Here is a 17,895-nt window from a genome sequence, read left to right as displayed (position 1 = left end):
AGATCCCTCTACATTAAAACATTCCTTGCAGCACTTTTTGTAGTGGCAAAAACAAACAAAAATGCTAGAAACAAAGGCCATGCCTGTTGTTTGGGGAATGGCCAAGTAAATTTTGGTATATGAATGTAACAAAATATTCTACAACAGCAGTGGGGGAATGGGGTGGGGGGCAGAGCCAAAATGACAGAATAGAGCTAGTACTCAGCCAAATTCTCCCAACTTTCTCCTCCAGACAACTTGAAAATAACGCCTCAAATTTAATTCTGGAGTGGCAGAGCCAACAAAAGGTCAGAGTGAGACATTCTTTCAGCCCAAGATAACATAGGAGGTCAGAAAGAGAAATGTGTGACACAGGGGAGGAAGCTGGCCTGGAGCCCACATGGATGAAACACCAGTAGTGGGAGTAGGTTGTAGTGATAGAAGCAGCACCAGCTTTGGGAGCTCTCAAGCCAGAGATAACTGGTCAGAAAAAGATTATAAAGTACCCCTACGCTAATACTGGATGCAAAAACAGATGCATCCCCATTGCTTATACCCACTTCTGGGTCATAGTTCAAGGGCAAAGAAGAGCACTTTCTATCCAGAGGAAGTGGGAGCCCTGAGGGGCAACTGTTTAATAACTCTATTGTCTCTATCTATTTCTGGGTCGTAGTTCAAGGGTGGAGAAGAGCACTTTCAGTCAAGAGGGAGTGGAAACCCAGAGGGATAGTAACGGTTCGGGTACCCAGAGAGGAAGAGCTCTGAAGAGCAGTATAGATCACAATCCCAAGAAATTAAGACACCTCCTAGATAAAGACCAGTGTGAAGACCAAGAGGGCAGTGACCACACCTCTTCCCAGATCATGCCACCTTGGAAGCAGTGAAAAATTCCAAACTCTCAGAGCTGGCTCTAAAAAAAGAAGTGTGGAAAAAGTCTGAAGCTTGAGACAATGCCCCTTCCCACCCCATGCTGGGAACAGAGCCCAATATTAGCATAAAGTTCCAAATCAAGCAATAGAGTAGAAAAGAACCTGACAAAAACTACTATGTTGACAGGAAAGATCAAGACCCAAATTCAGAAGGAGACAATCAAGTTAAAACAGCAAAGTCTTTGAGGGGGGTGAGGGTGGAGGGATATGAATTGGACACAAGCCCAACAAGAATTCCTGGTTAAGCTAAAAAATGATTCTCGAAATCAGTTAAGAGTGGTAGAAGAAAAATTAGATAAAGAATGAAAGCAACAGAAGAAAATGATGAAAGGACAGTTAACAGCTTGGTAAAAGAGGCAGCACAAAAAGAAACAGTAACTATAAAGAATACAGAGAAGCATGGGAAAATTCACATAAACTGATGCAGAGTGAAGTTAGCAGAACCAGGAAAATTATATACATAATGACTATAACAGTGTAAATGGAAAGAATAAGAAAATGAGATTGAGTGCTGTACAGTTATTGTGACCAAGTTTGACTCTACAGAAAAACTGAGAGAACACACTTCCCTCCCTTCTTTTCAAAAGTGGAAGACTGCAGGTCTGGATTATTTCATATACTATCATACTCAGTTGATATGCCTCTTTTACTGAATTGCCTTTCTCTTATTTATACTTTGTTGCAAGAATTGACCCACTGGGGAGTGGAGAAGGATATACTCAAAATTGAAGGTGATACAGAAACAAAGGATATCAGTAAAAATATATTTAAGGGATGTGGGGAAAAAATTAAGTATCTCATCTAACACCCTTATTTTACAAATCAGGAAACTGAAAACAGACACTGAAGTATAGTCACTGAAACCTAAACCTATTGTCTCTTAGTTTGTGTTCTTTCTACGGAGGTTCTCCTAGCTAAAAACCAACATACAGGGGCAGCTGGCTTTGAATAGAAGAGGCTCCTCTTCATACAGAACCAGAAAAAGCCCCACCCAATTGTCAGCAAATACCAGAGGCAAGAGTCCTCTACCCCTTCCCTATGGGTCTGTATGGAGGGGATCCTTCTCAATTTCCTGAATAGAAGTACCTGATGTACCTGGGTACTTACTGCTTTTAGGCGTTGGGTGGTGTCCTTAGAAGAAGTCTTGTTCTTTCTCTGAGGTCCTTTCCAACTCAGGCAGTCTATTCTATAATCGTAAGTCTTCATGTAGAAGACAAAACTTGAGGAAGGATGAGCAGTATTTATCTAGGTGGAAGGGTGGAAAATGGTATTTCAGGTGAGAGGAAAGCAGGAGCAAAGATGGAAATGTAAATTAGCATGGCAGAGCTGTACAGGGAATCGGAAGAAATGAGCCTAAATGGAGCAGAGAGTGTAGATTTGGCAATGGTTTGTGTACATGCACTATTTTTTCTACATGTCCTTCACTGGTATTTATTTATATTACGATTTCTTAAAAACTGTTTAGAGGTGAGAGGGCACTGATTTTTCTGGTTGCCATATGAAGTTTAAGAGAGAAAAGGGTTCACCAGTGAAGACCCAGTCTTTTCTCTAAGGACTGGGCCCTCATTGACCACTCCCACACTTGCATTAAGTTGGGAACCATCCAGCAAAATAGGGAGCCTGAAACCAGGCCCTGTGTGAATGTTTTTTTTTTTTAAATGCAATTTATTTATTTAACATATTTGGTTTTCAGCATTGATTTTCACAACATTTTGAATTACAAATTTTCTCCCCATTTCTACCCTCCCCCCCACTCCAAGATGGCTTATATTCTGGTTGCCCTGTTCCCCAGTCAGCCCTCCCCTCTATCACCCCCCTCCCCTCTCATCCCCTTTTCCCTTCCTTTCTTGTAGGGCAAGATAAATTTCTACGCCCCATTGCCTGTGTATCTTATTTTTTAGTTGCATACAAAAACTTTTTTTTGTTTTTGAACATCTGATTTTAAAACTTTGAGTTCCAAATTCTCTTCCCTCTTCCCTTCCCACCCACCGTCCCTAAGAAGTTGAGCAATTCAACCTAGGCCACACATGTATTATTATGTATAACCCTTCCACAATACTCATGTTGTGAAAGGCTAACTACATTTTGCTCCTTCCCAACCCATCCCGCTGTATTGAATTTTATCCCTTGACCCTGTCCCCTTTCCAAAGTGTTTGTTTTGATTACCTCCACCCCCATCTGCCCTCCCCTCCATCATCCCCCCGCCTTTTATTTTTTTTTTTTTATCTTCCTCCCTCTTCTTTCCTGTGGGGTAAGATACCCAACTGAGTATGTATGGTATTCCCCCTCAGGCCAAATCTGATGAGAGCAAGGTTCACTCATTCCCGCCTCACCTGCCCTCTCCCCTCCTGCCATAGAACTGCTTCCTCTTGCCACCTTTATGCGAGATAATCCACCCCATTCTATCTCTCCCTATCTCCCTCTCTCAGTATGTTACTCTCTCATCCCTTAATTTCATTTTATTTCTTTTAGATATCTTCCCTTCATCTTCAACTCACCCTGTGTCTGCTCTCTCTCTTTTACATATATATATATATAAACACATATATATATACACATACATACACATACATACATATACACATAGATACATACATACATACACATTCACTTATATATATACATAAACATATATATATATATATATATATATATATATACATATGCATATTCCCTTCAACTACCCTAATACTGAAGTCTCATGAATCATACTCATCATCTTTCCATGTAGGAATGTAAACAAAACAGTTCAACTTTAGTAAGTCCCTTGCAATTTCCGTTTCTTGATTACCTTTTCATGCTTCTCTTGATTCTTGTGTTTGAAAGTCAAATTTTCTATTCAGTTCTGGTCTTTTCACTGAGAAAGCTTGAAAGTCCTCTATTTTATTGAAACTCCGTATTTTGCTTTGGAACATGATACTCAGTTTTGCTGGGTAGGTGATTCTAGGTTTTAATCCTAGCTCCATTGACCTCCGGAATATCGCATTCCAAGCCCTTCGATCTCTTAATGTAGAAGCTGCCAGATCTTGGGTTATTCTGATTGGGTTTCCACAATACTCAAATTGTTTCTTTCTGGCTGCTTGCAGTATTTTCTCCTTGATCTGGGAGCTCTGGAATTTGGCAACAATATTCCTAGGAGATTTCTTTTTGGGATCTATTTGAGGAGGCGATCGATCAATTCTTTCAATTTCTATTTTGCCCTGTGGCTCTAGAATATCAGGGCAGTTCTCCTTGATAATTTCCTGAAAGATGGTATCTAGGCTCTTTTTTTGATCATGGCTTTCAGGTAGTCCAATAATTTTTAAATTCTCTCTCCTGGATCTATTTTCCAGGTCAGTGGTTTTTCCAAGGAGATATTTCACATTGTCTTCCATTTTTTCATTCCTCTGGTTCTGTTTTATAATATCCTGATTTCTCATAAAGTCACTAGCTTCCACTTGCTCCAATCTAATTTTTAAAGTAGTATTTTCTTCAGTGGTCTTTTGGACCTCCTTTTCCATTTGGCTAATTCTGCCTTTCAAGGCATTCTTCTCCTCATTGGCTTTTTGGAGCTCTTTTGCCATTTGAGTTAGTCTGTTTTTTAAGGTGTTGTTTTCTTCAGTGTATTTTTCAGTATTTTTTGGGTCTCCTTTAGCAAGTCATTGACTTGTTTTTCATGGTTTTCTCGCATCCTTCTCATTTCTCTTCCCAATTTTTCCTCTACTTCTCTAACTTGCTTTTCCAAATCCTTTTTGAGTTCTTCTATGGCCTGGGGCCAGTTCATGTTTTTCTTGGAGGCTTTGGTTGTAGGCTCTATGACTTTGTTGTCTTCTTTAGGCTGTATGTTTTGGTCTTCTTTGTCACCAAAGAAAGAATCCAAAGTCTGAGACTGAATCTGGGCGCGTTTTCGCTGCCTGGCCATATTCCCAACCAACTAACTTGACCCTTGAGTTTTTCAGTGGGGTATGACTGCTTGTAGACTAACGAGTTCTATGTTCTACGTTTGGGGGGGAGGTGCCAGCTCTGTCCGAGCCGCACTCCTCCTTCCCCAAGAACCCCCAGTCCAGGCTGGACTTAGATCTTCAGCAGGCTGTTGCACTCCTGCTCTGATCTGCCACTTAATTCCTCCCACCAGGTGGGCCTGGAGCCGGAAGCAGCAGCAGCCGTAGCTGCCCCACCTCCGCTGCCCCCGGGGCTGGAAGCCGAACCGCGAACTCCTTCCACTCCTGCAGCTTTTCCCACTAACCTTCTCCGCAGTCTTTGGTGTTTGTGGGTCGAGGGGGTCTGGTAACTGCCGCAGCTCACATATTCAGGGCGCTAGGGCCCCCTGCGCCCGGCTTCTGGTCTGGATCGTCCACGCCGCTCAGGCTGGGCTCTGCTCCACTCCGTTCCCAGCTCCCAGCTCCGTGTGGAATAGACCTCACCCAGAGACGATCCAGGCTGTCCTGGGCTGGAGCCCTGCTTCCCTCTGCTGTTCTGTGGGTTCTGCCGTTCTAGAATTGGTTCAGAGCCATTTTTTATAGGTTTTTGGAGGGACTTGGGTACAGAGCTCACTCTAGTCCGTGCTTACCAGCCGCCATCTTGGCTCCACCCCTGTGTGAATGTTTTAAAGGATATGAAAACGAATCCTACCTTCAATATACAGTGATTGGAAAGAAGAGATGTATTTTGTATTGTGCTTCTGAATTTGCCAGTTTAACAGGAGGGAACATAATTCCAAAATCCAGATGCCGCAACCAAAATTCTTTTGTCACCATTTGGAAATTGAGCCATTCTGCTTTGACATTCTGATGGAGAATGTGCTATTTTCTTTTACTGTGCAAAGGAAGAATGGTTTGAGATAAGTGGCATTACCAAAAGATGTGCCATGATGGGCAGGTGTTACTTTACTCTCTTGAAAAACAAGCTGATAAATGATGGCTAGGTTCAGTCATAGTCCATCAAATGTTCAAGTTGAAAAGGAAGAGATTAACTCATTGCCTTCTACCAATGTTATATTTCTTAAGTATGTTAAAGTCAAGCTAGCTGCCATTTAATTTAATTTTTATAATAAATATTTCTTTCATTTTTTGAAAGAGCAGAAAGTTTCCCCCTTAGCCTTAGCATTCCAAGCTAATGAGGATTGTTTGGGTTTTGTTTCTTGTTTTTGCATTTTAAGGAATATCCTAAACAGCCTTTACAGATCTTCACTGATGCCTACATTTGTTCTATTGAATTTTTTAGTGTTAACTGCTGCATTTCTTTGTATCCCTAGGGTTTAGTACAGTGCCTGGCACATAGTAAATGCTTAAAAAAATGCTCGTTGACTCACTGTTTTAAGTTTGTCAGCTTGTCAAAGGATCTCTAGCCTAGGTTCTGATCTGAATGAAACTGAAGTAAAGGTGTTAGAGTAATTTAGATGGACAGAAGTCTATATAAACTCTGCCATCTTCATTGTACAATGGAAGATTAATAAAGTATAACCTCTTTCCAGAGGTTTTAGCCTCTAAGAACTCTTGAGATTTTCAAAAATCGGGAGAAAATTGCTACTCAGTCCCTTGCTGTTCAGGAGGCTCTTTTGCAATTTTTTTTTGTTTGTTTTGTTTTGGGTTTTTTTTTTTTCCAGTTTCTTCTGTGATTTGTATCTTAGGCTACCTGACTATAGACTATATATTCAAATTTCAGCTTTTTTAAAAAAATGTTATTGGTAATCATAATCAGTGATTCCTAGACATCTCTTATAAAATAATGTTGCAAGACTAGATAACATAAAATGGTAATTAAACAATCCTTATTGTTGGTGAGTAAAATACAAACCATCCTATGTTTATTGCCTGTTCAGGAGTATGACAAAGTTTATTTGGAATTAAAATGTATTTTCAGTGAATGAAGTATGCTATTCATCTAACATCATTACTCGGTTTTAGTTTCATTATTTGTTTTTATGTTTTATGACATATTTAGTACCTTTCTAAGGATTTCAAAATTCTACAGTCCGTACAAGGAGAAGGGGAACAGCTGTTACCTCTCTCTCTATCCTAACCTTTCTTTGAACAAGCTGCCAAGAATGTACTCTAAGGAATCTTAATGATTCTGGGGCACTTTATCTCCTTTCTATAGGCCCGGTCCCGGAGCCCAATGTGGGCAAAGTTCTGGTGAAGGTTACCAAGCTAGGATTCCCAGTGATCTTGTAAATAAGATGACAAAGCTTTAAAGGTCTGGCAAAAAAAAAAAAAAAACTTGAAATAAATGCAAAATTAAGTATAGTCACTGAAACCTAGACCTATTGTCTCTCAGTTTTATGTTCTTTCTACTGAGATTCTCCTGGCTAAAAACCAACACACGGGAGTAGCTGGCTTCAAATAGAAAAGGCTCCTCTCCATACAGAACCAGAAAAAAGCCCCACCCAATCGTCACCCAATATTTTTATTCCAAAGGCTGTCCCCATTTCCACGCATTCACAAGTGCAAGAAGAGAGCATCTCTTGCCTTGCACAAAAGGAGTCAACAATCTGAGGAGTGGCCCCATTTGTGAAAGTTCTTTCTGGGTTAACAGGAATAGGAAGGAACTTCTGAAATCGAAGCCTTGGACATTCTTCACTCCATTCATTCTCACTTAACATCTACTTAATTGGAGCCGAGGGATAAATTTCTCATCCTCTTTGGCTGTATTTCAATCATCTTTCTTGTAATTAAATGACTGCTACAGTTTTATAAGGGAGCTCACAACCAAGATGAACTAAATCTGAATGAGGACTGTTTCTCTGGTATTTGGAAAAATAAAACCTTTGCAAACTTTGAGAGGAAGTTTGTATTTAAAATACAGTGGAATTCTACCCTTGCCCCCATAGAACATAAGCTCTCTAAAGGTAGGGACTGTTGAATTTGTGCCCAGCACAGTGCCTTACACTTAATAAGGTGATGAACAAGGGGGAAATGCACAATGTTGAATGGAATCTGCATCATGCATCAGAACAGTAATGGTTTTAATATTCTTGCTTCTTCTTCTTAGACCCTATGTGCGTTTCTTCCATTTGTACTGATATCTATCATCGCTGTTGACTTTTCTCCAGTTTCTCACTTTAACTTATCTAACTCCATTATCAAAACTTTTTTTGTTGCCCCCCCCCTTCCCCCAGTCTTGTACATTAACTTCAGCATTAAGTCCTTTAGTATTTTCAAAGCCCTTTACTCTTCTGCCCAAACTATATTAGAAAAATAGATCACGTTTTCCTGGGGGTGAGGAGAAGATCTCAAGGATTTCTTCGTTTCTGAAAGGTTTTCTTTTCCCCACTCCCTGCATCCTATTTGAATTGTCCTTTCTTATGACTTATCTAAAAATCCAAATCATCCTCTTTTTTAATTGACTGCTTTTCTTCATGCCAAACATATCACAGCCAGGGACCAAGAAATTAGTGGATTCACCAGGCAGTTTAAAACATTGTCAGAACCCCAAAATCTAAGGATGTTAAGGGACCTAGGAGGTCATCTAATTTGAGACCTCTCTAGAGCACAGAAGTAACTTATCAAAGATCATACAGCTAGACAAATGAGAATTTTGGCTTAGAGACTTAGGCCTTCTACCTTGAGGGCCACAAATATTTTAACTGATATTTCAGGTGCCTAAGGGGCCATGGATGAGGACCCAGAATTTCTACTGACTTTGTGCCAAAGAGAAGTGGATAAGGTCGGAGACTTTCAGGATCAAGATGCCCCACCTATACCCTGCATTTACTCCTCCTTTTTTTGATGTGTTGGCTCAACCACTCTGCCATTATCCTCTCCCTCGATGGTTTCATCAGCTTTTATCAGCCCATTCCTACCGTGATTAGATGAGAATAAGCTTCCTCCCAACAAAATGAACAAAAAGAAGTCACTTAAATTAGTTAAAAGATTTTGGCCTCACTTCTTAAGAATTCCATTTTCATTCTTTTTCTTGTCAATCAATGATAAGATTTAGTGTACTAGGGTCATGTGTGCTTTATTGTGTTCTCTTATAATGATTTTGTGATTCTTGCTCATCTCTTTCCATAACTCCTCTATAGCATATCTCCCTTCCCCAAACCACTAAAGACCTTCTTCATTCCTTTTGTTATAATCCCAAGTTACTAGTATCACAGAGGTTGTCCCTACCTTTTTTTTTTTTAACCAGTCTTCATGGCCTCTTTTTTTTTTTTTTTCTTATCTTTGAGTTAGAAGCAGCTGGTAGTGAAGTGGAAAGAACACTGGTCCTGGAGTCAGGTAGACCCAAATTCAAATCCAGCCTCTGAAACTTACTGGCTCTGTGACCCTGGGCAAGTCACCGAACCTCTCTCTAAGTTAAGCACTTGCCTCCCAGGGTGGTTGTGAGGACCAAAAATTTGTATAGTGCTGAATACAGGGCCTGATACTTTGTAGGCACTGTTTAAATGGTCATTCCTTTTCTGCTTCTATTGAGAATCAATTCATGAGTACCTAAGAATTGTCATCTCTAGATTCTAGAAACAGGCATATATTTTGTCAAATCCACCTTCTCTTTTTTGCCTCTTCTCAAATGTCAAATACTACATCCTCCACAAAAGTGGAATTCTGATTTCGCACTTCTACCTTCATCAGGGAAAATAGATCACTATTAAAAAAACCAACACTAGCAAATCTGTACCATTTTATATCTGCCTTTCTTCCCATTTCATTTTATTTAGAATGATCTAGCTTAATTGATTGTATGCAGGTTTATTTCCCTCTTATCCCCTTTTCACTCTTCCTTGCCGTTATATTACTCATAGCTTTCCATCCGTTTCCTCTATGATGTTTTGCATCTCAGCTCTAAATTAGTGTTTATCAGCTAGGCAAGGAGACCTTTTTTTCACAGAGGCAATTTCTCGGTTCTTGCTACCTTCTTGTTGTGATTAGCATTGTGCCTTGGTTAAATTTCTCTAAGAAATGTTAGTGAGTCAGTGTCTTTACTTTTGTCCATTTCTTGTTTTCTGGAGATAATTGTTTCTTTAAACAGGTTGAACTAGAAATGTTACTATCGAACACAGTATTTTTTATCCTAATCCCTTTGTTTTGTTATTTTTACCTTTGCACATTGCTGACTTATGCTGACAAGTGAGTCTGAAATGATTGTTATTTATACCATGAACAGTTATTTCCTGTCTCAGAAGATATGATCAGTTTTCTTTTTTTTATAATTCTGTTCAACACTTGCCATATGTAGCACTTTTTCTGTCTCTTCTTGAAGAAAGTATTTCAATTTCCATAACTGATATACACGTGTGTGTACATATACATATGTGTGTGTTTGTGTGTATATATACATACATACATATATTTGTATAATTTATCACATTCAGTAGATTTACATGAATCAGGAATCTGAAATGGGCAGGAAGGTATAAAAATTAGTATCCTTGCAACTAAATGAGCTACTCTGATTGAGAAAAGACTATTTTTATTATTTGTTTTCTCATGGAAGCATTAAAAAAAAAGAAACCTATTTCCAAGTGACTACTTTGGTCCTGCTCTTTGATGTGTCACAGTTCTAACAGCTGCTACAAATATGAGCTACGATGAGATAGTCTTGATTGGTGCCTATTGCATTAGGACCTTACCATAAGGACAATATTTAAATCACAGAATGTAGTCATGCCAATTATCTCATATTTTTGTATGACTGAGGAGAGCCATAACAAGAATATTTGGTAGGTCGCTTATGAGTGTTAGTTTTTTTTTTTCCGTGCGTGGGTTGGAGACAAAGCTGCTTCTAGCAAATACCCACTCTGTGGGTATCCCCCAAATAGCCATATAGCCACAGGTATGCCAGACAGCTGTACTCTGATGTCATTCCCAGAAGCCTGTCTCCAGAAGCTCTTGTGCAATGTCTATTGTCTTCTTGTTTCAGCATTTTCCAGGAGTTCCCGAAGCTATGACACTTCAATTTAATAAAGAATCCAGCAGAAAAAGTGCTGTCAATCAGATTCATTTTCTCAAAGCATTCTGCTATGTGTGTGTGTGTGTGTGTGTGTGTACGAGAGAGAGAGAGAGAGAGAGAGAGAAATTGCTTTTTTCGTTGCATTACCTGTCATAAAAATAGCTCTTTCAGCACAGGTATTCATTTCTTCTTGAAATAATACAAATATTGTTAATATTGAGATTCAGCTGTGTCTTCATCCTCTTTCATGTTGTTTTGAAGCCAGTGTTTTCAGAAACACAAAACCTATTGTCATGAAAAGCTCTTTTCTGTGGCAAACATATATATTTGCAATTTCTGATATTACTATTGTGCCAAGACTAGTTTTGAAATCGGTATCATTAATGTGGGTGTATGTGTACTCAGCCAGTAAGTAGCTGTTGTCTGCCAGTAGGGGGTGTATGGTAGACATTCAGTTGGGTTAGAGGTCTAAAAATCTCAAGTTACTCAGTCCTTTTTGTCAGCTTAACACCATTAGCCTTCTTTATCAGGTGGCACACTCAATTTTGTTTTGTGCAGCTCTCACTTCCTGCTTCTCTATAATGAATGGCATGTGGTTACCATCATCCTAAGCTTCTTCTGGAATCATCCTCCCTGTGTATGCACATGTACTTTAGTGAATTTTCAAAGCTTAACCAACATTGATTTTTAGCTTGTGGTCAGTTTTGCAGTGTTGTTCTTTATCAGTTTATATGTGCTCAATCTCTAGATTCAGGCAGCCAAATAGATACTCAATTTTACTAGAATTGGCTATAGAAGAATGTATTTAAGCTAATATTTAGTCAAAGTTAGGTAGAAAGTTGTTCCAGATGAGTGTTATTAACATGGTAGGGGTCTTTTAAAGCATCAAACTCATTTACCCTTTCAAGTAATAAGCATTAGTAGTATGTAAAACCCTGGCCTACATGCCAGGGGTTGTAAATTTGTCAAAAGTGAAAACTCATCCAAGCTCTAGAGTTGCTTATGTGTACTATGTCTATTGACATGAGTTCTGGTTGATCAAACATTACATTGCACCATAAGTTCAAGTTTCAGCCATTTTGGGTCCAACTGATGCAATCTCCCCAGCCTCACGTTTTTTTTGTTTTTTTTTTTCCTCAACACAGATCCTATGAGGCTTTGGAAAAATAACACTAATGAACTGAAACTTCCATCCTATTTAGAACAATCAACTGTTGTGCTTTACACAACGAATTTATGCTTTGCTCCCCGAATCTGTCCTTTCCTGCAAACCCTTTTCTGTCTTTCTGCTGATTACCAGTTTCACCAGATCAATAATGAGCTTCTTCTATGGGCAGGGATGTTGATAGATGTGGAAACAGTTCATTTTTGGCACCCTCTTAAAGATAAATTATGCATGGTTTCTTTTAAAAAAGGGGTGTAGGCATTGCTTATTTTCCTTGGGCATCAACATTTATAGAAATGTAAACTGTACATGATCTTTGGAGAGCAAAGATGTGCTATTTAACAGTGTGCACGTGTGATATTTAACAGTGTGGGGGTTGGCATGTTGTCAGGGGGGAGCACTGAGTTGGGAGTCTGCAAAACTTTCTGATAGTGACTATATGATCAGGGACCAAGTCATTTAACTTCTTCAAGATTCGGTTTCCTTATCAGTGAAATGGGAATGGAGATAATGAATGGTAGCATTTACTTCATGGGGTTCTTGGGGAGATCTAATGAGAGAATCATTAGGTATGTTTTATGCATCTTAAAGTGCTATGTAAATATCAGCTTATCATTATTCTTGCCCTGATCCATCAATCCTGGATGTCATTGCATCCTGATCTCAGAATGAAACTGCATTTCTAAAGGTTTTTTTTTTTAATTAAAGTTTCTTTTTTTATTATTGTGAACTTACCACCAAATACATTATAACCTTTAGCACTGTACAAAACCAAAGATGCTACCTAGTCTAATTGTTAAATGGCTCACCCTGAAACCTTGCTGAGACTTTCCTTATATAACATTTTGGTGGCTTTCAATCATGTGTGCGTAAAAACAAGAGAGGCTTTATTTTAAAAAAAACAAACATTTTAATAATACAAAACAGTTCCTTAATATGAAATTGACCATCATAGTTCCATAGTTCCTTTTTTAAGGATATATCTGTTTATATACATTTGTACATCTAAGTATGTAATTTAACAAGGTAGCAATAAAATTGTTCTTTATCCCCTTCTGCACTTTTTTGTTTTCTACTGTGCATTTTTTTAAAAAATTATTTTACTGATGCCCTCTTTTACATATCTGTTATTACCCACTAACATGTTCCTGTGTGTAATTTTTATAACCTCTCAGTTTTAATTTAGTAGATGAATAGCTACCATCATTATTTCCTTTGACAGTTTATAGAAGAAATGTTGATGTAATTGTAGCTTCTTTATGAGTATAGAAAACAAATATTTCTCAAGAATATTCATAATTGAAGTAGTTTAGCCTAGCTCATAGAGTACGTGACTTAGGGATTGATGTCAGGAGGACCTTTGTTCAAATTGTGCCATAGACACTAGCTGTTTGACTATAGACAAATCAACTCTTTACATCTCATCTAAGTCATAGCCTAATCGTGATCTGCACTGATGACAAACATTTCAACCAGAGTTCCTGTTATTCTTGAAATCACAGATCCTTTGCCTATCTACCCATGTTTCAATTTAGACAAAAAGTGTGCAAATTAAGTCACCTTTAAAACACTACATTTCTAGTGTGTCAGTGTTAGCATATAGTGATTAATGTAGACTGCATTTTTAAATAGCATGAAATTGTGGCAGTTTTCTTGAATCAGGTATTCACGAAGGTAAGACCCTGGAAATTTTTCATGGCACGCATTATTTAATGAATTTTATTGACCAGGAATGTCTTTGAGTAGTGTTTCATCTGATGCTATGGCTTCCAGTGTATTTATCTTTCATTATGTATAACCTTGCCCACGTTATAAATACCACATAAACATGACAGAGTGTGTGTGATAGAATGTACATGAGGAAATTTAACAGAAAAGGTTTCACAAACATTGGTCTTCACCTTGCCCAAACCACAGGAAATATAACCAATAATTTTGTAAATCAAAAATTTGGCCATTACTTAGCAACATGAGTTTATATATGCTCAATTTTGCCAAAATCCTATTAAATCAGTGTCTTTATCAGTAAGAGACTGGCTTGTGATGGGGTTTTATTGGACACTTTTCAGCAGTGCGGGGATGCATGTCTTAAGTGATGAAAAAGTGGCAGATGCCTGACCCTGTATGCCAGTTGTGAAGTCAGTCTCCTCTCCTCTTTTTTCCCCTATAGGCAATAAAAACACTAGACTTTTTAGAAAGGAAAAACTTAGGATATGATTTTTTTTTTTTACTATTGGAAGAGATTATCCACTCATAAGAGTTACTTTTAAGTGTCTTCTTGTGTCATAGAGATGGGTTTGGTTATTTTTGACGGGGAAAGTGGGGGAACTTTTTATTTGTTTTTTCTGACATGGGGGCAATTTACTTATAGTCAAATTAATTGAGTCTTGAATAGCTTCCTCACAACCGTCCAGTGTCATACTGTAGGTCACCAGTGTCTCCAGGCATCAGAGTGCAATGTTCTGAAGCTATTTGCTTCCTTTGATTTGAATTTGAATTTTTGCCATCTTTGGTGTAGTTGGCCCTGCATATTCTTGCAAGAATTGCAAGGGCTTGCAATTCTTTCTCAGACTTGATAGGACCTCCCATGCTGTGAAGTGGATGGACAGAATGGTGGCTTGCAAACAGGTCACTCACCCCTAAAAAAAACACACTCAATTCACAACATAGAAGCTATATTATAAGAACAGCTGTTGATCAGCCTCTTAGGATGGCCTGAGTACCCCTACCCTACTCCTCTCCCAAATGATTGTTATGAGGAAGAATAGGATTTTTATCAATAAGGTGTTTACTCTTTTTTTTTTGTAGATCAAAAAATATTTTGAACTTGAACCACTTGCACGAGGAAAACGCTGGATTCTGCATCCCTGCTCACTAGATAACTTGAATGCAGTAAAAGACAGCTTCACTCAGCTGATAAATTTGTTAGAAGAAAAGGACCCTGAACCTGTAAGAATGTGAAAGCTAGAGAAGAAAACCAGTTCTTGGAAGGTCCATGTACCTAGCCTGTTTGTTTCTTGTTTTAATTTTATTTTGGTATCAAAACTATTAACCGCTTTGAATCCATTTTTTTTCCTTCAAGTATTCCAGATTCTGTTTCATCTCTCTATTCATATAAATATTCTGTAAGTCAGGTAAATTATCATTGATATTAAAGTCCAAGTACACACTACTGAGAGAGAATTTATTCTCCGTTTACCACTAATTTTTCTGTCGATTGCATGTAGCTTCCTTCTGTTTTTATGAGAACCTCCATGATCTGCCTTGTGCTGAAATGGATGGGACTTATAATTCATAAGAGTCAGATATTTTGTGAAGGATACAAAAGTACTCACAATTCCTTGACTTTTTTCCCAAAGGGGATCTATAAAATGTGTTATATGTAATATGTATATCATTGAATTTCTTATGGACCTCTACATATTCAGAAGGCATTTACTTTTAGATGCTGCCCTCATGGACTATCCGTGAAGAATGGTCACCAACAGTTCCAATAAATCATCTTTTAAGGAAGGAATGCTCTATTGAGGCAAGGTTGGCTTTGAAGTGTCACTTAATGACAACAGAAGTAATTTTTGGGTTGATTAAAACCCAAGTCTCATTCTCTACCCACTTTAAAGGCATAGACCATTAAATTTGTGTTTGAACAGTGATATCCAGGCACAAATTCCTATCAAGATATACAGATTACTATCAAGTCTAAATTATTCTTAATATAAAGAGAATGAGAATCTTCATAAAATCAAGCTGCAACAAAATGATCGGTTAGCTATTTTGTTGTTTTTATTTTCTTTTAAGAAATCTTTAGAACATTGATAGAAATTAAGGAAATAGTTGGTTTTTTTTTTTAAATAAAATAATGGAAATGATTAAGACTAGCCAAACTAAACATAGGTAAAATTGGCAATGGTTGTCGTGTTAGCATGAATTGTGACAAAGGTTTCAGATAAGGAATCATTTGTATCATTCATTCATAAAGTGCTATTGTATTTTAGTGGTCTGCTAGTGCCTCTCCACAGTAGATGAGGGTCTATCAGTGTTTCTATTACAAACCTCTATTTTCAGAGGTTGACAACTTGGCCTCAATAATTTGCTCTGGGCTAAATGTTAATGCATTTGTCCTTGGCCCAGCTTCAATTTTTTGAACTAATTAAAAATTAATCCATTTAATTGAACTCATAGAATCAAAATGGAATGAAACGTATTGGTTTTCTGGGGTTTGATCCCTTTTTGCCCTCCTGAAACTGAAAACAGATTTCTGGATAGAGGGCTTTTAAAAATTAAATTCTCTAGGCCCTTGGTAGACTAGGACTTTTTGGGCCTTATAAATTTTTTTTTAAGTGGATGAACTTTAGAAACCCTCTTAATACACCTGAGCAGTAAAAACATGTTCTTACTTTTTGTTGAGCATAGACTATCCCCATACATGGCACCGAAGGACAGGTTGACATAGTACCTCATCACTGCTCCAGAGGACAAACAGACATCAGACCCTTCATGTTATTTGAATGTAGTTTTTGTGGTTTAATAGCATAGGTGGATTTTAATGAAATCATCACCTTTTAAATGTTCGATAACTTCTTCAACCTTTTTTATGGAATGGATCAAAAAGCTCTGTAGCAAATGATACCTAATTTTTTTGTCTAAGGTGTTCTTGAATATTTTTAATACTGTGTAATATTTGAGCAGCACATACTTTCTATTCCGATGACCAGGATCTCAAATTCCTGTTTCATCTTGTCCTGTTGTGGTTCACTGTCTGAGAGCGATAAATCTGACCATTAGAGATTGCTTTCCCTGCAAGTTCATTAAATGTAGAATATTGTCTTTTTAAGATACTGTGGTTTAATGCTCCGACGCCATCTGTTAAATGACTTCCCGGTGTGTGTGTGTGTGTGTGTGTGTGTGTGTGTGTGTGTGTGAGAGAGAGAGAGAGACTGTGTTCATGTGTGCACCAGTGTTGGGCTTCCTCTCAGACCTACGACTGTCTGCAGTGTCTCAGCAGTCAGAATGAAAACATTATCAATCAGTACCCAACAACAGCTGTTTTTGACAAGTTTCTGTCTGACGCCTAATGCTTTACAACTGTCAATAAGGCTCCTTCTTTGTCTAGCAGTTCTGAGCTTGCTGTCTCACTGTTTCCGTGTTGCATCCTGTCCCTGTAACTCTAGAATTTGCCATATTTCGGAAATCCACATGGGAGTGGGTGTGTGTGTGTGTGTGTGTGAGTGTGTGTGTGTGTGTGTGTGTGTGTGAGAGAGAGAGAGAGAGAGAGAGAGAGAGAGAGGGATTCTTACTTGCTGTGTAATGTGCCACAGGTGTCTTGGTTTGCATATTCAGATACTATATAGAAAAAAAAAGAAGTCTGTGATGTATTACTTCTCTTAGCTTTTCATTGTATTTATGGAGTTAACAATTTTTGTACCTTATGAGCTAAAGCAGTTGCCTTTTTGTAATGGCAATTAATTTATATTACAAGAGTTTGTATCTACTGTAGTTTACGGTCTTGGTTGCTAGTTAACTGTCTATGTTATCCTGTCTTTATACTAAAAATACAGCATCTATACTTAGAAGTTGACCAATTCGTGTGGACAACTGCCAGGCGAGGGGAACTTGTATTGTCAATGATTTATACGTGATTTCCACTATCTTTAAATGAAAATAAACGCTGAGTAGAATTGATGTCCTTAGCCTGCCTCCTTTCAGTGTTAGCATTTGGGAGCCACGATTTTTCATTTTGGTTTGTGTTGCCTATTGATACAGAGTTCTCCAAAATCAGTTCTACTGTTCTCTGGTTAAAACAAATGATTAATTTGAATATCCTTTGAAGTGACTGTGAGGAACCTTTTAAAAAAAAGTGCCTTTTCCAGTTGGTTTGTCTTTGGCAGTAGTTTGCTTTCATTCAAGTCATTCCTTCAAAATGAGGGAACAGAGTTCAATTTAAGAGTGCTA

The 17,895-nt window shown here is 38.1% G+C and overlaps 1 protein-coding gene across 2 annotated transcripts in view; it reads left to right on the top strand.

The window, feature by feature from the left end:
* The window catches only part of ARL15 (ADP ribosylation factor like GTPase 15), a 523,367-nt gene extending 505,742 nt beyond the window's left edge, over positions 1 to 17,625 (top strand). For both annotated transcript variants that reach the window (XM_036760629.1, XM_036760625.1), the window contains one exon: positions 14,752 to 17,625. In XM_036760629.1, coding sequence (XP_036616524.1) covers positions 14,752 to 14,904 — 153 coding nt within the window. In that variant the 3' untranslated portion in view covers positions 14,905 to 17,625. The remainder of the gene's footprint in view (positions 1 to 14,751) is intronic.
* Positions 17,626 to 17,895: the final 270 nt, after the last annotated feature.

The sequence above is a fragment of the Trichosurus vulpecula genome, chromosome 1, assembly GCF_011100635.1.
Source record: "Trichosurus vulpecula isolate mTriVul1 chromosome 1, mTriVul1.pri, whole genome shotgun sequence".
NCBI classification, from domain to species: Eukaryota; Metazoa; Chordata; class Mammalia; order Diprotodontia; family Phalangeridae; genus Trichosurus; species Trichosurus vulpecula.
Note: the sequence above shows the minus strand (reverse complement) of the source record. Positions and strands in the feature narration are given on the sequence as shown.